Below are 24,024 nucleotides of genomic sequence, written 5' to 3' on the forward strand. Positions count from 1 at the left end.
GTAATTGCATGTATTGTTTTTCCATGTTGTTGTTTTATCATTATCACTATCTTCACTTCATATGTGTCTTTAAACATTCTCACTCTGTTTTCACAGTTTTCTTTTTGTGTTTGTTTCCAGGAACTCAGAACATGTTGTGTTAGCAGATCTGGTGCAGCAGTTTCACACTGTTGTCTTGATGGGTCAAACTTTCAGCATCTTCTTTAACTCCCTTTAACGGCCTGATACTGAGAGAGTTTAAGAGAGTTTTCATTGTCATCAAACACACTCAGAACTCGCAGACAAAAAGAGTTCAGAGGAATAGAGGTTGTGGTTTCAGCTCTGTGGGTTTCATCTATTTCCATTATGTGTGTAAGGTCAGGTGTGTGTGAATAAAAGTTGAATCATAATTGATCAAGCATTGTGCAGTTCTGTCAGTTGTGTTCAATGTATTGCAGGACTCAATAATAATGATTTGTTTTGTTTGTTTGTTTGTTTCTGCAGTTGTTCAGATTTGAATTTGGAAGTAGAAACAACTGGAAGTAGAAACATTTCAAAATAAAATTCTTTTGTGTATTTTGGACTTGTTTATATTTAAAAGTCCCTGTTATGCTCCAAATCTTCACTTACTTCCTGGTTATTATGGGAAATTGGTTGCACAGTACACGTTCAGAAACTATAAATGCTATAAATGTAAAAATCTATCTATGAGATTGTATCTCAATCTATCTGCATGCATTGACCCTTGTCTTTCTCCTCCCCCCCATTATTTCTGTCTCTGAAGTGTGAAATGACGTTTGAACACAGGAAGTGTTTGGTTTAGACTCAAAGCACTTTACAAACAGTTCATTAAAGTGACAGTATGGAGTCAAGTGTGCTGCCTCTAATACTCTGTGAGTATTTAATTTTATTCTATATTATATTCTGTTAATTGTGTGTGTGTGTGTGTGTGTGTGTGTGTGTGTGTTATAAAATACATTCTGCTTAAGATAAAACACATGACGGTGATGTGGGTGCACAGGTCTATGCTGTAGATTTACTTATATATATGTATGTTTTGTGTTATGGTGATGATGAGAGTGAAGACTGCAGTTATTACTGTGTGTTACAGATCAAATGCATCTGTCTGTGTTCATGTGAAAGATGATGGACTTGTGTACATGTTGTAACTTTGATGTGTTTCATCTCTTCATATTTTATATACTCGTATCTTATTTTATTGTAATAATCTTTGGATTGTCTGTTGAATCAGACATATTTCTGTTTCCGTGAGTTGGTGTTGTATGTGCTGTATCTTTAAATAGACTCTCTCCATCTTGAGCTCTCAGATCGCTCTCAACTTCTCTATTAATCTACGGTCTGTCTGCTGTTCTTATTGAACATGTTTGAGTAATGTGCAGGAGGCACTATTGTTGTAATAGTGTCTTCATTATCTGGATGAGAGACTATAAGCAGAACATTTTTAAAAACTGTACTTTTAAGCTGAACTTAAATAAGTCATATCATTATTAAAGTGATTTTCAGACCATGCTGGTCAAAAGTTGTGTTATAAAAATCTTTGTTAATTCTTAAAACTATTTTCTTGTAATGTGCCAACAAAGGGGACATGAGGTCCAGGGTCGCCTGTAGCATAGGTGACATAGGTAGCTGCACCACACAAGATTTTTTTTGTCAGAAGTGCGCCCTCTCATGACGACTGTGTGCCCCTCTACCCCTGTGTTGAGCAAAATGAGCCACTGACATCCGTACATTACTGATAAATGGTTACATATGGGGCGTAGATTTAAGGACGTAGTAATGCTCCATCACCATTTGTTTTGCATCTGGATCTTGGAATAGTAAACAGTTCGTGACAAGAAGATCTAAGAGGTTGAATTATTTTATAAGGCCTTAAAATTTCTGCTAAGTATGAAAAATCTTCTCTTTATCCCCATAACTCAAAACAATCAGTAAATATGTTACTCTGCATCAGTTGCAAGTGTTTGCTTGTCCTAATGCGGTTATTTTTAATTAATGAGTTGAACTAAATGGTAAATGGTCTGCACTTATATAGCACCTTTTTAATCTTAACGGTATTCAAAGCTCTTTACACTGTGACTCATTCACCCATTCACACACACACTCATACACTCATGCAAGGTGCTAGCCAGCCATTGGGTGCAACTTGGGGTTCAGTATCTTGCCCAAGGACACTTTGGCATGTGGAGTTGTGTGGGCCAAGATTCGTACCACCAACCCTGCGACTAGTGGCCACCCCGCTCTACAAACTGAGCCACAGATGCCCGAGAACTAGTTCACCAAATCGGACTGAATTGTTTGAAAGAGTTTACGTCTCGAGTCAAAACTGACCCATGCGTTACTCTATATGCTTTTGCCAACTCTTCTTTGCAATTAACCGCTCCAACTAGTTCACATATCGGACTCAACACTCAGGTCAGTAACATTTCTTGAGTCAACAGTACAATGAGTCACTCATAACAGTTCTCATGTCAACAGTACACTGAACTGAGAATCGCCTCTTTCGAAAGTGCCCGACATACTGAGAACTGATGATCTGCTGACATTGAGCATGTATGTCATTAATAGAATCCTTTATATTGGTCACACATTATACACACAGTTTTTTGCAAATATACAGTGAAATGTATTAGTTTTCACATATCCCAGATAAGCTGAGGTCAGAGTGCAGGGTCAGCCATGATACGGCACCCCTGGAGCAGATAGGGTTAAGGGCCTTGCTCAAAGGGCCCAACAGTGGCATCTTGGTGGTGCTGGGGCTTGAACCCCCGACCTTCTGGCCAGTAACCCTGAGCCACCACTGCCCCTATGGGGTGAAATGTATGTTTCAGGTGTATTTTGCTGAAGAACAGAGAGTGTAACAAATAAAACATACTGGAAATATTTTTATGACTTGATTTTTATTACCGTTTTATCTACGTACGAAGATAATCCAGTCTACAGCTCTCACGTCAACAGTACATTGATCCGAGGACAGCAGTTCTCGAGTCAAAAGTACACTTATCCGAGGACAGCCATTCTCGTTTCAACAGTACATTGATCTGAGGACAGCAGCCATTGAGTCAACAGTACATTGAGTCAATCACAGCAGTTCTCGAGTCAACATTACACTGATCTGAGGACAACAGCTCTCGTCTCAGCAATACATTGAGTCATTCGTAGTAGTTCTTGAGTCAACATTACCCTGATCTGAGGACAGCACCTCTATCAGAATATTGAGTCGACCACAGCAGTTCTCGAGTCAGCAGTACATTGAGTCATTCTCAGCAGTTCTTGAGTCAACAGTACACTGATCCGAGGACAGCAGCTCTCGCGTCAGCAGTACATTGAGTTATTTGCAGCAGTTCTTGAGTCAACAGTACACTGATCTGAGAACAGCAGCTCTAACAGAATACTGAGTCGATCACAGCAGTTTTCGAGTCAGCAGTACACTAATCAGTGGACAGCCATTCTCGTTTCAACAGTACATTGATCTGAGGACAGCAGCCTTTGAGTCAACAGTACATTGAGTCAATCACAGCAGTTCTCGAGTCAACAGTACACTGATCTGAGGACAGCAGCTCTCGCGTCAGCAGTACATTGAGTCATTGAAGCAGTTCTCGAGTCAACAGCACACTAATCCGAGGACAGCAGTTCTCGAGTCAGCAGTACATTGAGTCGTTCGCAGCAGTTCATGAGTCAACAGTACACTGATCTGAGGACAGCAGTTCTCGAGTCAGCAGTATATTGAGTCGTTCGCAGCAGTTCTTCAGTCAACATTACCCTGATCTGAGGACAGCAGCTCTAACAGAATATTGAGTCGACCACAGCAGTTCTCGAGTCAGCAGTACATTGAGTCATTCGCAGCAGTTCTTGAGTCAACAGTACACTGATCCGAGGACAGCGACTCTCGCGTCAGCAGTACATTGAGTCATTGTAGCAGTTCTCGAGTCAACAGTACACTGATCCGAGGACAGCATTTCTCGAGTCAGCAGTACATTGAGTTATTTGCAGCAGTTCTTGAGTCAACAGTACACTGATCTGAGAACAGCAGCTCTAACAGAATACTGAGTCGATCACAGCAGTTTTCGAGTCAGCAGTACACTGATCAGTGGACAGCCATTCTCGTTTCAACAGTACATTGATCTAAGGACAGCAGCCTTTGAGTCAACAGTACATTGAGTCAATCACAGCAGTTCTCGAGTCAACAGTACATTGATCTAAGGACAGCAGCTCTTGAGTCAACTGTACATTGAGTCATTTGCAGCAGTTCTCGAGTCAACAGTACACTGATCTGAGGACAGCAGCTCTCGCATCAGCAGTACATTGAGTCATTGAAGCAGTTCTCGAGTCAACAGCACACTGATCCGAGGACAGCAGTTCTCGAGTCAGCAGTACATTGAGTTATTTGCAGCAGTTCTTGAGTCAACAGTACACTGATCTGAGAACAGCAGCTCTAACAGAATACTGAGTCGATCACAGCAGTTTTCGAGTCAGCAGTACACTGATCAGTGGACAGCCATTCTCGTTTCAACAGTACATTGATCTAAGGACAGCAGCCTTTGAGTCAACAGTACATTGAGTCAATCACAGCAGTTCTCGAGTCAACAGTACATTGATCTAAGGACAGCAGCTCTTGAGTCAACTGTACATTGAGTCATTTGCAGCAGTTCTCGAGTCAACAGTACACTGATCTGAGGACAGCAGCTCTCGCATCAGCAGTACATTGAGTCATTGAAGCAGTTCTCGAGTCAACAGCACACTGATCCGAGGACAGCAGTTCTCGAGTCAGCAGTACATTGAGTCGTTCGCAGCAGTTCATGAGTCAACAGTACACTGATCTGAGGACAGCAGTTCTCGAGTCAGCAGTATATTGAGTCATTCGCAGCAGTTCTTCAGTCAACATTACCCTGATCTGAGGACAGCAGCTCTAACAGAATATTGAGTCGACCACAGCAGTTCTCGTGTCAACAGTAAACCAATCCATGGAGAGATGCTCTCATGTCAGCAGTACATTGAGTCGTTCGCAGCAGCTCTTGAGTCAACAGTACATTGAACCAATCACAGAAATTTGCGAGTCACCAGTACACAGAACTGAGAATCGCCTCTTTCTGACATAATACTAAGAACTGCTGATCAGTGAGCAGCTGATGAGCATGTGTGAACCGAAGAATTGAATGAGGGGGCAAAACGTTTCAGTTGAGAGATGTAAAGAATTTTACTATTGAGTGTTGTGCATACATATTATATCTCAAGTTGTGATGAGCTGGATCATGGTTTCTGTAAAAAGGATGAGTTGAGTAATGCTTTCAGTGTGTAGAACATCCACGTTTGTATATCGGTGTCACTATTTGGTGCACATTTTTTTGCTGTATTGTAAGATCACTGAAAAAAACACTGATGACAATAATACCCTTATTATAATACCTTAATTAAATAAAATGTTATAATAAGCAATATGCCCTTACATATGGCTTTATTGAATGTGTTTGTGCATGTATTCTATGATGTTGGTGTATTAGCATTATATATAGTGATGTCATTACGTGATGATGTAAATTAACTGGACAATTGTTTTTTTGAAGCAGTTCATTGAAACAAACCGTCCAAAAGATCCGGTTTGTGGAAAAGAATCAGACTTCCCATCACTGTTAGCATCAGAGACTGGCAAAAACAGCATGTGCAAAAACATTTACTGTCAAACTAAATGGAAAATACACATTTATTACTTTTAAGGCGTTTTCAGACCTGTAGACTGTTTGCTTTGTTCTGAAATGGGGGACTAAAATTATTACAATGTTGCATTTTCTCCTTGGTTCGGATCGCTTTCACAAGGCAACATTTCCAAAAGGACCAAAATGTGTTTATTTTTGTCACATGTGAGTGAAGGTGTACTTGTAGTTTGGTTCTCTTGGTCCTCTTGGTCCGGACCAAGTGTGCCGCACAAGCCCTCAAAAGTGAAGCCAAAATATATCGATCGCCCCCCGGTGACTGGTCCAAGTATAGGTCATAAACCCCGCCTCCCCATGTTATTCAATGGGACGTGAGACCAACTAAACAATTAAATTACACTTCACATATCTTTTTTCCAAAGATAGTTTCTGTCATTTACTGTCGTTTCTATCACGTTGATGTCATTTCAAGAGTTTGTTTTCAAAATAAGTTTGTTTTTAGTTATTTGATGTTATAAAAACGCTGCTGTGACATCATGATTGACAGCTGTGATTGACAGGTTCTCTGAGTGAAGTAGTCACTGAAGCACCAACTGACTTTTTTTCGGGATCTTCAGAGGACTGAGGAGATTGGAGCTTTAAATTTAATATCTAAATTTCTATAATTAATTATTTCACACCGTCATAAGTCAAAAGTGCAGGGGCGTGTGCTTGCGATTGATTCAGCGAGAGTGAGGGCGGGGCCTTGATTTCACGGCTTTACTTCCTGCTCACTACTGCGCAGGTCTGGTCCCGAAATCGCAACTGCGCAGACTCAAGTCCCAAGATGTCAGCGCCATATCAGGACACTGGCGGCTTCAGTTCTCACCAATGGAAAAGAGCGAAGGGACGTCGTACATATTTTTTTACAGTCTATGGTCCGGACCAAAAAAGAAAATTATACATTTAGTCCTGGTTCGTTTAGCATTCACACAGGCATTTTTAACACAGATCCTAACGATACAAAACCAAAGGCATCAGGAAAAGGTCACAACCTGATTGGACATCTTTTATGATGTATATTTTTTGCTGGAACTTGCTAATCATCCAAAACAATGCTGGCTGCTGGGCAAAATGTGCTTGTTATATTTGTATATGTATATATGTTGGTATTTGTATCTGCTGAGATCAAACTAAGAGATAACAAAATGTTTAAAAGAGTCAAAACAGCACCAGGAATTCCTCCGTTGCACAGACAAATGAAGATATGTTGCAAGGATGGTTGACGGGCGGTTCCGACACCTGTACCGAACTGTAATGGCAACATAGCTCCTATGATGAGAAGAACCAGGTATGCTTTAGGTCAGTATTAGGCAAATTACTTCCTGTTTTTGGTCCGTATTGCGTTCATATATCATTCAAACTGCTCCAGAGTTTGTTTGGAAGCGGGCTGAGACCCCCTTTTCAGGCAGTCTTGGCCCGCTTGTTTGGTGCGCACAAAGGTTCAGGTGACAGCATTCATACTGGTTCAAATGAACCGCACTAACTGAGCAATCAGTGGTGGCAGTGGTGGCTCAGTGGTTGAGGCTCAGGGTTACTGACCAGAAGGTCAGGGGTTCAAGCCCCAGCACCACCAAGATACCACTGTTGGGCCCTTGAGCAAGGCACTTAACTCCAGGTTGCTCAGGGGGGATTGTCCCTGTAATAAGTGCACTGTAAGTTGCTTTGGATAAAAGCGTCTGCCAAATGCATAAATGTAAATGCAATCGCACCAGAATTTGTTTTAAACTAACCAAACCTGCCAAGTGTGAACACACCCTAAACTGTCCTTCATTGGTCAAAGTGCGTTGATAATGTTCTGGGGTTCCGTTTATAGTGGCCGGATGGTTATCCATCAAGATGTATAGACAACAACTCTGCGGGATTATTTTGGCTTCTTTTCTAATCACTGTTATATTAATTTAGCAGTTTGCATGGACATCAAGGCTTCGTCGGAACAACAATTTTGCAATGCTCTTGTTTCGAAGAAGAGCAATCACAAAACACTTTCAGAAATCGTGTGGTGCCATGACATGCTCACCAACAGAATTGGGTTCATAAGGTATGTTCATTGTTAGTCACATATCTTTCACTTACCTAATCCCTATAGATTATCAGCATTTCACAAATGTTTAACCTTCTTTTGCATTGTGTTGCCTTGTAACACAATGCAATATAAAGAAAATTGTGAAAGAAAGGCTTCCATATTGGCCCATCATGCATTGTGATACAGGTTGGTCCGTTGGGTCAGTTTGCATTCTCACCACAAGTGAATCGCTCCAGAATTATTTTGCAGTAGGTCCGAGACCGATTGTTTTGTTCGGATCTGAGTGTGATTACCGTGTTCATATATGCCTAAACTAACCGAACCAAGGAAGAAAATGCACCAGGTTCTGAAACAAATGCTCCAAACGAGCCATGTGTGGAAACACCCTTAGTCTTTCACATTTACATTTATTCATTTGGCAGGCGCTTTTATCCAAAGCAATACAGAGCACTTATTACAGGGACAATCCCCCCGGAGCAACCTGGAGTTAAGTGCCTTCCTCAAGGACACAATGGTGGTGGCTGTGGGGATCGAACCAGCGACCTTCTGATTACAAGTTATGCGCTTTAGTCCACTACGCCACCACCACTCATATAGCTTCAACAGCTTGAATGCACTCTCCTTTTTTTTTAAAGACAGGTAAAAAGGTAAAGTCAATCACTCAACCTTTTAGAAAGTTTATTGATCATTTCATTGCTGCACATATTTTCACTGAATCTGTTGCTATGTTAATTAAAATGTCCAAAATACAAAGTTCTGAAAATGTGAATTTTGAGTGAAATAGCAAACAGTTGAAATATTGATGTACAGTTACAGTTCTTTATAGTGTTATTATTTGTCTGGGTAGATATTACTTCAAATTTGTCAATAAAATTAACTTATTTACAACAGATGCAATGAAGTCTTATGTCAGAAAGCTCAAAAATCAAAGTGATTTAAATTATAAATACAATACCTATATGTGGTATAAAGAGCTGTTAATTTTCTAGTAATTGAATGTATTGTATATTTTTGCCATGTTGTCGTTTTATGTGACTTTAAACATTCTCACTCTATTTTCACAGTTTTTCTGTTTGTGTTTGTTTCCATGAACACAGAACATGTGTTAGCAGATCTGATGCAGCAGTTTCACTTGTTTAACACCCTTTAACATCCTGATACTGAGAGAGTTTAAGAGACTGTTGTGCTTCAGACCTCCTTTAGAGGATAAATTAACACGTTTTAAATCATATTGTGAATCACAGACAGTCTGAATTTAATTCACTTCAGAGTCACTTTTGTGTCTGATTCAGTCGACATGATTTGCATGTGTGTGTTTAGATGTTCATGTTCAAGTCTTTGCTCAAATTAAAGAGGAACATCTTCAACAGCTTGAATGCACGAAAAGAGAAGTTACATATCTTATTGTGTGTTCTGCATGCATTGGTCTGCAGACCCTTGGCATCGGGCATCGCCCCATTTATCTCTGTCTCTGAAGTGTGAAATGATGTTTGAACACAGGAAATGTTTGGTTTAGACTCAAAGCACTTTACAAACAGTTCATTAAAGTGACAGTATGGAGTCAAGTGTGCTGCCTCTTATACTCTGTGAGTATTTAATTTTATTCTATATAATCTTATGTTATTTCTGTGTGTGTGTGTGTGTGTGTGTGTGTGTGTGTGTGTGTCTCAAATCACTGTATTGTCACACTACCATGTACACAAGTGCAACAGTAGGTGAAAGTCTTGTGTGCAGTTCCGAGCAACATAGCAGTCATGACAGTGACGAGACTTATTTACACAACATAATTTACATATCAAATGTACACATTACACAACACAATTATAATATACAATGTACATTAAACAATACACACAATATACAATACAACAAAAAGGTATATAAAACGTATAAAGAATATATATATACAGTAGGTTGTATTGTAAAATGAATATAGTGCTGATGTATATTGATCATGAGAGATCAAGTGTTCAAAAGTCTGATTGCTTGGGGGTGCGGGTCCTGATGCTGCGATACTGCCTGCCTGATGTTAGCAGTAAGAGCAGCCCATGACTCGAGTGGCTGGAGTCTCTGATGATCCTCCGAGCTTTTTTCACACACCACCTGGTATATATGTCCAGGAGGGACGGAAGCTCTCCTCCGATGATGTGTCTGGCAGTTCGCACCACACTTTGCAGGTCTTTGCGGTTGTGGGCGGTGCTATTGCCGTACCAGGCAGTGATGCAGCCAGTCAGGATGCTCTCTACAGTGCTGGTGTAGAACCGTGTGAGGATGTGGTGGTTCAATCCAAACTTCCTCAGCCGTCTCAGGAAGAAGAGGCGCTGGTGAGCCTTCTTCACAATGGCTTCAGTGTTCAGTGACGGACCATGTGAGTTCTTCAGTGATGTGGACACGAGGAACTTGAAGCTGTTGACTCTCTCCACCGGTGCTCCATTAATGGTGATGACGTTGTCTTTCCTTCTGAAGTCCACTACAAGCTTCTAGGTCTTACTGACGTTGAGGGAGAGGTTGTGCTCCTGACACCAGCGTGTCAGAGTGTGCACCTCCTGTCTGTAGGCTGTTTCATCATTGTCAGTGATCAGACCTACTACCATCGTATCGTCAGTAAACTTAATGATGGCATTGGAGCTATGTGTTGCCACACAGTCATGTGTGTATAGGGAATACAGGAGTGGGCTGAGAACACAGCCCTGCGGGGCTCCAGTGTTGAGGGTCAGTTGTGAGGAGATGTTGCTGCCCATTCTAACCACCTGACGTCTGCCTGACAGGAAATCCAGGATCCAGCTGCACAGCGAGCTGTTTAAGCCCAGAGCCCAGACTTTCTCTTCAAGCTTTGAGGGCACTATGGTGTTGAATGCTGAGCTGTAGTCTACAAACAGCATTCTCACATGTGTTCCTTTTTTCCAGGTGGGAGAGAGCAGTGTGAAGTGTAGATACAATGGTGTCATCAGTGGAGCAGTTGTTGCGGTAGGCAAACTGCAATGGGTCCAAAGAGGGGGGCAGAACAGAGCAGATGCAATCTTTGATTAGCCTCTCAAAGCATTTGCTGATGATGAGGGTCAGAGTAACAGGACGCCAGTCATTTAAACAAGTGATTATTGATTGCTTTGGTACAGGCACAATGGTGGACGTTTTAAAGCATGTGGGGACTACAGACAGGGAGAGGGACAGGTTGAAAATGTCTGTAAAAACACCAGCCAGTTGGTTCGCGCACGCTCTGATGACGTGGCCCGGAATGCCGTCTGGACTCGCGGCTTTACGGATGTTCACCCGTCGGAAGGATCGGGTTATATCCGCAACAGAGACCGAGAGTGAACCACCCTCTGTAACTTCGACCGTGAGTGCTCTCTCCGCAAGGGCGGTGTTATTTCCCTCAAACGAGCATCAAATATTTTTAGCTTGTCCGGGAGAGAGGCAGCGGTGTTCACGCCGGAGCTTTTATTCCCTTTGTAGTCTGTGATGTTGTTAATTCCCTGCCACATGCTTCTAGAGTTGGCGGTGTTGAACTGTCCTTCAATCTTGTGCCTGTACTGGCATTTGGCTGCTCTGATAGAGTTACAGAGGGCATAACTGGCTTGTTTATGCTCCTCCGCGTTCCCGGAATTAAAAGTGGAGGTCCGCGCATTAAGTGCCGCGTGAACATCGCTGTTAACCCATGGTTTCTGGTTGGGGTAGATCTGTATTGTTTTGGTTGGCACAAGGTCCTCTATGCACTTCCTGATGAAACATGTTGCGCTATCAGTGTAAACCTCGATGTCGTCATTAGAGGCGGACCGGAACATCTCCCAGTCCACATGATCAAAATAGACATGTAGCATAGTGTCTGACTGGTCCGACCAGCACTGGATCGTTCTGAGGGTGGGTGCTTCCTGTTTCAGTTTCTGCCTGTAATTGGGCAGAAGCAGAATGGAAGAGTGGTCTGATTTGCCAAATGGTGGGCGGGGGAGGGATTTGTAGCCATCCCGGAAAGGAAAATAGCAATGGTCCAAACCCGGTCCCCTCGTGTGTTGAAGCTGATGTGTTGGTGGAATTTTGGTGCAATTGTTTTCAAATTGGCTTTGTTAAAGTCCCCGGTTACAATGAACATGGCCTCAGGGTGCGTGGTTTCCTGCTCACTTATACTCCCATACAGTTTCTTGAGTGCCCGGTCTGTGTCGGCATGTGGGGGGATGTACATAGCTGTGATAATGACCGCTGTGAATTCCCTCGGTAGCCAGAGTGGTGTCATAGAAGCATGAGAAATTACAGATCAGGAGAGCAGAAAGACTTGATCAAATGTACGTTCCTCAGATCACACCAGGATTTGTTGATCATAAAACATACACCACCACCTTTGCTTTTACCTGAGCCGCGACCGCAACATTGCCATAATCATGCTCTCGCTGTGAGAACATGAGCCTGTTCCCGTGTGGGCAGCGCCCAACACGTGAGGCAGCGTTAGTGGTGATATGTGTGTGTATGTTTTTTGCATGTGTGTGTGTGTTATAAAATACATTCTGCTGAAGATAAAACACATGGTAGTGATGTGGGTGCACAGGTCTATACTGTAGATTTACTGTCTCAGTGTTCATGTATTCTTTATTCTGTTCATATATAAATAATGTTTGGTGTTATAGTGATGATGAGAGTGAAGACTGCAGTTATTACTGTGTGTTACAGATCAAATGCATCTGTCTGTGTTCATGTGAAAGATGATGGACTTGTGTACATGTTGTAACTTTGATGTGTTTCATCTCTTCATATTTTATATACTTGTATCTTATTTTATTGTAATAATCTTTGGATCGTCTGTTGAATCAGACATATTTCTGTTTCCGTGAGTTGGTGTTGTATGTGCTGTATCTTTAAATAGACTCTCTCCATCTTGAGCTCTCAGATCGCTCTCAACTTCTCTATTAATCTACGGTCTGTCTGCTGTTCTTATTGAACATGTTTGAGTAATGTGCAGGAGGCCCTATTGTTGTAATATTCTCTTCATTATCTGGCTGTAGTTTGGCTGCAGAAACTTTGCGAAAGTTGTGAAATTTGACTTAAATAAGTCATATAAATATTAAAGTGATTTTCAGTGATTATTTCAAACTATCCTGTAATGAGTCAATAAAGGGGACAGGAGGTCCAGGGGCGGCCCGTAGCATTGTTGACATAGACGGTTGACAGACGGGGCCACACAAGAGGATATATTTTTATTTGTTTATTTATTTTTCAGAAGTGTGCCCCTCTACACCTGTATGAGCAAAATGAGCCACTAACATCCATAAATTAGGCCTAATGATGAAATGGTTACATACATGGGCATTCTGATTACTGAAGAGATTACTTTGCATTTTATTGTCATTTGTTTCATTTAATATTTAGTGCTTTCAGATGGAAAACATTTATACGTATAAATGATGCGATCCAAAGTGCATTTGAACAGCTGTGAAACACTTTCTTATGATGTGCTACATTCATACGAGCAGACAGAGAAGTACGTTTCAAGTAAGTTTGGAGCAGAAGAAATAGAAATAAACCTTGTGTAAATTGTTAGCTTTACGCTAAGCTAAAATGCTATTTCTAGCCATTTTACATGCACATTTTACCAGACACGATCATATTTTTATATCAAGAAAATTCATGTTAGATCATAATATATTTTTTCTTGTAACACCTTTGATATTAGGGCAAAAATCATGTTATGATAATAATTTTTGTATTGTTTTACTGTAACAATATCCAAAAATCCTTAAAAAAAAGATCAGTTTGATTAATCGTGTTTTAGAAACAACACTGCAGAAGATATTTATGTTTTTCAGAGAATGTATTTTTAACATGTGTATTTTCTTACTAAACTGGCCGAGTTTTTATAGTCAAAACAAGTGAAAAAATCTACCAGTGCTGAAGAAGTAATCCATAGTATTTCTAATACATAACTGACTTATGGAATATGTTACAAATTACATTTTACAGCATGTATTCTGTAATCTGTAGTGGAATACATTTAAAAGTAACCCTCCCAACCCTGCACAAGTTTCTCAATTGAATAAAATGTTTTGCGAGAGAACATAAAAGCATTTGCTTAATTTTTTTCCCACGCTTCTCATTTTCCCCCACCACCATGACCCTTTAGATGCTCCGTACTTTTGGGGCTCAGTAGAAGACAGACTCGGGAGGTTAACTAAACATTTCTGTTTCCTGTACGGATCCTGTGTGTCTGTCCTGCATCAAATGAATGAAACATGAGTGTGGATTTTGCACACGTCAAAATTAACAAATCATTCTCTGAGACTACTCATTCATTCGAGTCATATAAAAGTTTCATTTAAAACGAACAAATCATTCAAGAACGACCCATCTCGGTATATCTTTTTGTCTGTATGTTTTGCAGTTGGGGGGGAGGGGTACCAATCTATAATCTGGCCTAGGGTGCCAACAGGGTCTTGGCCGGCCCTGGCAAGAACACCAAACAGAAATATTAGGCTGTTTCTTTTCAATGCTTTTACTTATTATGATAATGAATTGTTTTTATCTTTTATTATTAATTTAACAACATACTGTCGGTATTGTGTTTTGTGACACTAATAAGCAGGTGCACCTTTGGTTCAAACTGTCGCTCTGATGTTAGATCTGTTATCGTGTCCTGCAGACTGATCTCATTTCTCACTTATTTTTGAGTGTGAAACATTTACTGAATATAGGCATGTACAATGCATCTGGAAAGTATTCACAGCGCTTCACTTTTTCCACATTTTGTTATGTTACAGCCTTATTACAAAATTTATTAAATTCATTATTTTCCTCAAAACTCTACAAAAAATACCCCATAATGACCACGGGAATGAAGTTTGTTTGAAATCTTTGCAAATGTATTAAAAAAAAAAAATCCCATGTACATAAGTATTCACAGCCTTTGCTCAATACTTTGTTGAAGCACCTTTGACACCAATTACAGCCTCAAGTCTTTTTGTGTATGATGCTACAAGCTTGGCACACCTATTTTTGGGCAGTTTCTCCCAATCATCTTTGCAGGACCTCTCAAGCTCCATCAGGTTGGATGGGGAGTGTCGGTGAACAGCCATATTCAGATCTCTCCAGAGATGCTCAATCGGGTTCACGTCTGGGCTCTGGCTGGGCCACTCAAGGACATTCACTGAGTTGTCCCGTAGCCACTCCTTTGTTATCTTGGCTGTGTGCTTGGGGTCGTTGTCCAGTTGGAAGATTAACCTTCGCAACAGTCTGAGGTCCAGAGCGCTCTGGAGCAGGTTTTCATCAAGGATGTCTCTGTACATTGCTGCATTCATCTTTCCCTCGATCCTGACTAGTCTCCCAGTTCCTGCCGCTGAAAAACATCCTCACAGCATGATGCTCCAACCACTATGCTTCACTGTAGGGATGGTATTGGCCAGCTGATGAGCGGTGCCTGGTTTCTTCCAGACATGACATTTTCCATTCATGCCAAAGAGTTCAATCCTTGTTTCATCAGACCAGAGAATTTTGATTCTCGTGGTCTGAGAGTCCTTCAGGTGCCTTTTGGCAAACTCCAGGCGGGCTGTCATGTGCCTTTTACTGAGGAGTGGCTTCCGTCTGGCCACTCTACCATACAGGCCTGATTGGTGGAGTGCTGCAGAGATGGTTGTTCTTCTGGAAGGTTCTCCTCTCTCCACAGAGAAATGCTGGAGTTCTGTCAGATTGACATCGGGTTCTCCTGACTAAGGCCCTTCTCCCCCGATCGCTCAGTTTGGCCGGGCGGCCAGCTCTAGGAAGAGTCCTGGTGGTTCCAAACTTCTTCCATTTATGGATGATGGAGGCCACTGTGCTCATTGGGACGTTCAATGCTGCAGAAATGTTCTGTACCCTTCCCCAGATCTGTGCCTCGATACAATCCTGCCTCGGATGTCTACAGACAATTCCTTGGACTTCATGGCTTGGTTTGTGCTCTGACATGCACTGTTAACTGTGGGACCTTATATAGACAGGTGTGTGCCTTTCCAAATCATGTCCAATCAACTGAATTTACTACAGGTGGACTCCAATCAAGTTATAGAAACATCTCAAGGATGATCAGTGGAAACAGGAAGCACCTGAGCTCAATTTTGAGTGTCATGGAAAAGGCTTTGAATACTTATGTACTTTATATTTAATACATTTGCAAAGATTTCAAACAAACTTCATTCACGTTGTCATTATGAGGTATTGTTTGTAGAATTTTTAGGAAAATAATGAATTGAATCCATTTTGGAATAAGGCTGATAACAAAATGTGGAAAAGTGAAGCACTGTGAATACTTTCCGGATGCATTGTACATGGTACTGTAACTCCACTTGTCAACAAACCACAACACATTTATTTTCATCCTCACATGATGGTTTTGGCTCAATGCAAACAAAACTTTATTCACTGCATCAGTGAATTCACTTCTAAATTCACCTGTGAGTCCTGCAGATGTGTGTTTGATGAGGTCACACACTGAATCTCCAACATCAGTCGACTGATGAATCCACATAGAAATGAGAAGAAAACTAAACACACTTAATTGAACTTCAAAAAACTTTAGACATAAACACTTAGTTTCAGTTTTTAATTTGTAATGAATTGTGTTGAATTAATGGAATTTTCTTTTTTTTTTTTTTACTTTTTTACTTTCAGTGCTGATGTGTTACACCTACTCTGATCAAACTCCAGGTAACTTTTTTTAATAAATACATTAATGTCCAATGTTTTTTTTTTTTCTTGACTGATTTTAAGAGTATTGAAATAGAAGTATTGTTTATAATATTTGTGTTGTCACATCTTCACACACAGCATGATGGTCTGAGATCAGGTTGCGTCTGTGTTTAATTTCTCATGCAGAAAAACTTTTTACCACCATTTATTTCATTCATCTATGCATCATTCAACCAAACAAACAATGATGCCATTTAATGTCTATTTATACATTCATTTAACCCTCTTATGGTATTCTGTCATTTTTTACATTATTTTTTATTTTTTTAATGAAAATGGTTTCCTTCACCTGCAGAGTACGAGACTTGGTGCCATCTGAACATACAACAACAAAAACTGGGCTTAAAGTGGTCGTAAAAAAATAAAAATAAAAAAATGAAATCTGTGTTCAAACAGCATTTTTTATTTGTCAAATGCAATCAATAAATCAGCCACAATGTAGTAAAAAACAGACAGAAATTACAGGGTGAGACTTGTGTCGGGATGAGCAAGAGACAGACACAGTGAGTGAGGCATCAAGCCTCTGAGAGGCATTTATTGGAAATAAGAGGAAAATGTCCATACAATGAAAAAATAAAGTGTCCGGGGGGAACATTAAGGGGGAATCTGGCATCCTTGTGGTGAGATGGAGCCCTGTGAAGGGTGGGGAAGTGTCCGAGGAATGGCCAGGCATGTGCTCATCTCCAGGGTCCACGGTGCGAGGAGCGGCGGCGGCCTGTCTTCTGAAGCCCGCGACAGGTGAGAGGGGAAGGCGGCCTGACCTCTAGCCCATCGGCCACAACGTGTGCTGTTCTTCCCTGGCGACAACGCTGACTCGCGCCGAGGGTCCAAGGAGCGGGTCCGGCAACGCATCTAATACGTCCGAACACTCCCGGCTCTGGTCCTGGTCCTGGTCCTGGTGCTGCGAGGATGCCAGTGTGTGCACACATGGACATTTGAAGCCGGCTCCCCGAGAAGAGATGCGCTTTGTGTTTTAAAGACAGCGGTGATGAAGCATTATTCACATCAGGTGTGCTTCATGCAGAACAAGAACAAACCACAGAACAAGGCTTATTAATTATTCACCTCTTCTAACTATCCTGGTCAACTCCGTCCTGAGCCTGGCTGAAGGACGGCCCTAAGGGGCGGGGTGGCGATGACGAGAGGGAGGGGCAGATCATTCCATCACAGACTCTAAAACCTCCTCAGTGCAAAACATTTTCACAAACTCACTCACACACACAATATTCAACTAGTGAGACTTTAACACAGAACTTTTTTTACATTTTTCACATAAAACAAAAAAATCGGCCTCAGTGCTAAACACACACAGATTCAGAAATGAAGGGTTAAGACCATAATACTCAAACACACACACACACACATTCAGAAATGAAGGGTTAAGACCATACTACACACACACACACACACACACACACACACCTTTAAATTGCAATTGTTTTGAAAATATTCACTCTGTTTCTTCTGTTTTATTTGATTTAATTTCTGTTTGTTGATGTTTATTTTCTGTACATTATTATGAATTTACTTTGAGAACTTTTTATGTTTGAAATAATTTATTGGTAGAAAAACGTTTATTTTGTGTCTTTGTAACATCATGGTCAGGTTTGATTGCAGCATAATGACAAAAACTGCCAAAACTGACACTAAAAATCAATTTAAAAATGCTAAACTTTGACAAATAATAGTTTGATAATGTCTATATTTATCCAAATTCATATCTTGTGATTAAATTATAAAATTAGTTTACATAAAGTCATCAGACTACACAGTGTGTGTTTACAGTCGTCTACTGGCTGTTACTGGCATGACGTGGTTTTCAAGTCATGTTATTTATATTTAGTTCAGCAGATGGCAGCAATCTGTCACATTCTCATATTTTATTCATTTTTCAACTTATCAATTTTTGATTGATCCAAGATGGCGGCGCGGTAGCACGCAGCGGCCACTCCGGATCCACAATGGTGCTATTTTTGTTAAAAAAGACTTTTGCAGCACATGGACATCGGAGCAACCGGTGTTCGTGTCTACCGTCGCCAGACACTACTAAAATATAAGACTCATGCAAAAACCAAGCTGCATGATGACCTGCAGGAGGCGCTACGCGTACTCGGCTTGCTGCGGAGACCAGGCCTCCAGTCCTCGGCGTCGCCTGATGCCGGTGGCCGGGGAGAGGACGTCGTAAGCGGTGTCGCAGAAAGCGAACGCGGCAAGAGGGCGGGGGTTCATGCTAGGCTAAAAACAAACCCTAGCCGGCCGGCTCTCCGTCTATCCTGCTCTCAAATGTTTGCTCCCTGGACAATAAACTGGACTATATCCGACTCCAGCAGGCTACGCAGCGTGAGTTTAGAGATTGCTGCGTCTTTGTTTTCACGGAGACGTGGCTCAGCGACAGAGTTCCGGATGCCGCCATTCAGCTAGACGGGCTCACCTCGTTTCGTGCCGACAGAAATACAGCTCTCTGCGGTAAGACTCACGGTGGTGGCTTGTGTGTTTACATCAACACGGAATGGTGCAAGAACTCTATGCTAGTCTCTAGTTACTGTTCATCGCTGTTGGAGCTTGTGACTGTTAGATGCAGACCTTTTTATCTACCACGGGAATTCACCACTGTTTACATAACCGAGTTTACATTCCCCAGGCTAACGCTAAGGAAGTGCTCTGTGAACTGTATGGGGCTATGAGCTGAACTGTAGAACGCTCACCCCGATGGACTGTTTATTGTCGCCGGAGATTTCAACCATGCGAATCTCAAGACAGTGCTCCTAAATTCCATCAGTATGTGGACTTTGCAACGAGAGGGCTGAAGCAGCTTGATCTTGTTTACACAAACATCCCAGGTGCGTGCGGGCGGAGCCCCGCCCCCACCTCGGCTACTCAGACCACATCTCTGTTATGTTAATTCCAGCATACAGACCGCTCGATCAGACGCACAAAACCGCTTCAGAAGCAGGTGAAAACCTGGCCAGCAGGAGCCATCTCTGCTCTTCAGGACTGTTTTGAGTGTACTGACTGGCACATGTTCAGGGACGCTGCAACATATGGCGATTCTACCAACTTGGAGGAATACACAGCATCAGTGACCAGCTACATCAGCAAGTGCATTGATGATGTCACTTTCTCAAGACCATCACCACACGCTCCAACCAGAAGCCGTGGATGACTGCGGAGGTGCGCGCGCTGCTGATGTCCGAGACTCGCCTTCAGAGCAGGCGATAAGGCAGCCCTAAGAACAGCTAGGGCCAAACTGTCACGGGCAATCAGAGAGGCAAAGCGCGCACACACCCAGAGAATCCACAGTCACTTCCAGGACAGCGGTGACACGCGGCATGTGGCAGGGCATCCAGGCCATCACCAACTACAGGACAACATCAGTTGCCTGTGACAAAGATGCCTCCCTTCCAGATGCGCTGAGCGACTTCTACGCTCGGTTTGAAGTGCAGAACGGCGTGGTGGCGAGGAAGACCACCCTCCTCCCAGCGACCAGGTGCTCTGTCTTACCACGGCAGATGTGAGGAAAACTCTACGTAGAGTCAACCCACGGAAGGCTGCTGGACCATACAACATTCCTGGCAGAGTGCTCAGAGGATGTGCAGACCAGCTAGCAGATGTTATTACCGACATCTTCAACATCTCTCTGAGCAGCGCCGTCGTTCCAACGTGCTTCAAGGCCACCACCATCATACCCATGCCAAAGAAGTCTTCAGTGTCCTGCCTCAACGACTACCGTCCCGTCGCACTTATACCCATCATCATGAAGTGCTTCGAGAGGCTCGTCATGAGGCACATTAAGACCCAGCTGCCCCCCTCACTAGACCCACTACAGTTTGTGTATCGTCCAAACCGTTCAACGGACGATGCCATCGCCACAACCCTCCATCTGGCCCTCACCCACCTAGACAATAAGGACTCATACGTTCGAATGCTGTTCATAGATTTCAGCTCAGCATTCAACACAATCATTCCCCAGCACCTGATTGGAAAGCTGAACCTGCTGGGCCTGGACACCTCCCTCTGCAACTGGATCCTGGACTTCCTGACTGGGAGACCTCAGTCAGTCCGGATCGGGAACAGCATTTCCACCACCACCACACTGAGCACTGGGGCCTCCCCAGGGCTGTGTGCTCAGTCCACTGCTGTTCACTCTGCTGACTCACGACTGTGCAGCAGCATCTCTACTTTCTTCGAAGGCTGAGGAAAGCACATCTCCCACCCCCCATCCTCACTACATTCTATAGAGGGACTATTGAGAGCATCCTGAGCAGCTGCATCACTGCCTGGTTTGGGACTTGCACCGTTTCGGACCGCAAAGCCCTGCAGAGGATAGTGAGGACAGCTGAGAAGATCATTGGGGTCTCTCTTCCCACCATCAAAGACATTTACAAAAACACTGTATCCATAAAGCAACCAGCATTGTGGACTGACCCCACACACCCTCAAACAAACTCTTTAACCTCCTGCCGTCTGGCAAGAGGTACCGAAGCATTCGGGCCCTCACGGCCAGACTGTGTAACAGCTTCTTCCCCCAAGCCATCAGACTCCTCAATACTCAGAGACTGGTTTGACACACACACACACGTGTCCTGAGTTGCACTTTAATTACTGTCAGCTACCTCAATAACTGCTATGTGCATAGAACACTATCTCATAGTATGTTATGTTTACGTTTTTAGAAACTGTCATCTTTTTGCACTACTGAGTACTGGTCGGCGCTGCACTGTGTCTATTGTCCTGTTCATTGTCAGTAATTTGTTGTACTGTCCCGTACTTTGCACATGTTTGCACGTGCACTTTATATAGGTATATATATAGGTATTTTATATAGGTATTTTATTTCGTTGTGTTGTCTCATGTGGTCCTGTGTTGGTCCTTTGTTGTTTTTATGTAGCACCATGGTCCTGGAGGAACGTTGTCTCGTTTTGCTGTGTACTGTACTAACTGTATATGGTTGAAACGACAATAAAAACCACTTGACTTGACTCAAAGTGTAGGTTCTGATTTATTTTTATTTATTCCAAAACTTTGCTTATTTGTATAAACAAATGAATGATAAAGTTTAGACATTTACGTGCAAGTTAATGAGATAAAAATAGCATAAAATACCAAAATAAATGCATAATTGTTCTTACTTCAGGAAGAAAAAGAGTTTCACATCTAAACCGTCCTGTCAAAATGTCCTAAATATCAAAGGAAGGTGCCATTTTTGAATTCCACAGGATGGTTAAAAGATCACAGTCACTATTTTATTAATAGTTTTATTCATACTGTCATTCTTTAGTTCATTTCTGTCTACATTTGACTTTCTTCTGGACAGTGATCGAGTTTCATGTGTTTCTTTGTTTCTAAGGTTCTGAGGAGAAGACAAATTCAGAGACAGACTCAGCGACAGATTTAGAGACAGAAAGAGATGATCATTTAGGTGAGTTCACATAATAATAATCTCTAATTATAAATATTAAGATATTTTCTATGACTCTGACGTCCATTATTTATTCACACATTGAAGGTAACAATGTCAATGAGAACATTGTTTGATCAAACACACATTACTCGTGATTCTTTGATTATGTTTTGTCTGTATTGAACTCATTGTGTTCTGTTGAATGAAGATCGTTGAATAAACTCAGAGTTTAAGAAGAAGTTTCAGGTTGACAAAACCAGATCCAGTCAGTCAAACCGGTTTAGACTGGGATCAGTGATCTCACTACAAATGTTCTCTGTCATCTCAGAGTTTGATCTTGAGTTCATGATTGACACTGAAGCTCGTGCACATGAATGAGTGACGTTTGCCATGAACAGCCAATGAGAGAAGCTTGAAGAGAGTCAGTGTGATTTACATCTCGATATTCAGTGTTTCAAGGAGGAATATATTTATAGAGCAAGAAGAAACACCTCTGCTGCAGTGAAAGAATATAATGAGTGATTTAATTAATATAAACTCACAATAAAAACATACAGGATAAAAATCCATATTTCCTTTCTGGTGAAGAGACTCGTCACACAATAAATGCTTTAAAGTGAGAATCTGCAAACAGTTTTTATTGTATTTGTATTTCATGTTTCTCAGCATCATGCACTGCATACAGGTTCAGTATTTAAAGAAACTCAATAATACATTTTTAATGTGCTGCATTTTTAAGATCCCCAATTTCTCAAATAAACCATTTTAATGTGTATATTAATATATTAAATCATAATATATTAATCTAAATAAATCAAAACATTTCCCTGAGAATGATTATTTTGGAGTGGGAGGTTCATGGGGAGTGACATCATTGTGTCAGAAATGTTACTTTACTCACAGCTGATTGGTTCAGTATAGGGCGGGGCGATATGGACCAAAAAACATATCTCTGTATTTTCTACGAAGTGAGCTAAATGTTCAGTTGCCTCACTCTGTGTCAGTGTGATGCTGGTTTCTGTGTTCTGCTTGAAGAAGCTTGACAGTGACGACTACTACTTAGCTGTTTGTGGCACTGCTGCTTCTTGGTCTGCTGGCTCGGGCACAGTGGGCACAGTGGGCACTGCTGGTTCAGGCTGACAGATGTCCTGATCAGTCAGGATAGACGCTGCCTTTAAGACAGCTTTGTGTTTCAATGCATCAATCTTTTAACTTGGTATGTATTTGAATCGTGGATCTACAAGTGACGCCATGTCCAACAGGTCACTAGTGGCTTGGTCAGCATACTTTGCATCGAGGTATAAATGAATGAACCTTACATTTATATAACACTTCTCTGACACTACGCTCAAAGCGCTTTACACATTGAACGTGACTCTCCTCAACCACCAGTAGTGTGCCACATCTACCTGGATGATGCGCCGGCAGCAACAGTGCATCTGTACGCTCACCACACACCAGCTATTGGTGGAGAGGACAGAGTTATAGAGCCCATTAATTGATTGGGATTATTAGTAGCACATGATTGAGAAGGGCCAATATTTGGACAGGACACCAGGGTTACACCCTACTCTTCTCGAGAAGTATCCTGAGATTTTTAATGACCACAGAGAGTCAGGACCTCAGTTTAACATCTCATCTGAAGGACCGTGCCATTTTACAGTGTCCCGATCAATATACTGGGGCATTAGAACCCACACAGACTGGTACTGACCAGCAGGGTTGTAAAGTAATGAATTACAAATACTCACGTTACTGTAATTAACTACTTTTCCGCATGAATTGTAATTTTAGTAGATTATATATTTTTTTATACTTTTTCTTGAGTATATTTTAAGTTCTATTTTCCCATTGTCATCGTCCCAACAACTTCCCTGTCCCGATTTAATTTGTATCTATCAACATGATTGGCTAGGGAGAGTCTCCTGACTCCTGTCAAATCAAATCACATGTTAAAAACTTGAAAAGCAGCTGTAGATCTGGTGCCATTTGTTATGGATGTGGAGGATGCCTCAAACACAGTTTATAGCTGAATATCTCGGCTGCACCTGAAAGGGATTTTCGCAGTGAAAAAGGCCAATTGCTTGATCATGTCATGTGAGTTTAACTTGCTCAAGCCAGATATCAGCATTAATCCTCTAATTTGAAGAAACATATTGAGGTAAATGTCATATTTCTGCTTATAGATTCTGTCTATTATGAAGCGTGTA

General features: G+C 41.8%; 1 protein-coding gene across 1 annotated transcript in view; it reads left to right on the forward strand.

Annotated features, from left to right (window-relative positions):
• LOC127642915 (titin-like) overlaps positions 1 to 24,024 on the forward strand; it is a 482,588-nt gene that overhangs the window by 180,623 nt on the left and 277,941 nt on the right. The window contains exons 2-5 of the mRNA XM_052125364.1: positions 121 to 361; positions 764 to 872; positions 16,336 to 16,371; positions 21,761 to 21,832. Of these exons, the coding sequence (XP_051981324.1) occupies positions 842 to 872; positions 16,336 to 16,371; positions 21,761 to 21,832 (139 nt within the window). The 5' untranslated portion in view covers positions 121 to 361; positions 764 to 841. The remainder of the gene's footprint in view (positions 1 to 120; positions 362 to 763; positions 873 to 16,335; positions 16,372 to 21,760; positions 21,833 to 24,024) is intronic.

This window comes from Xyrauchen texanus, chromosome 1, assembly GCF_025860055.1.
Source record: "Xyrauchen texanus isolate HMW12.3.18 chromosome 1, RBS_HiC_50CHRs, whole genome shotgun sequence".
Classification (NCBI taxonomy): Eukaryota; Metazoa; Chordata; class Actinopteri; order Cypriniformes; family Catostomidae; genus Xyrauchen; species Xyrauchen texanus.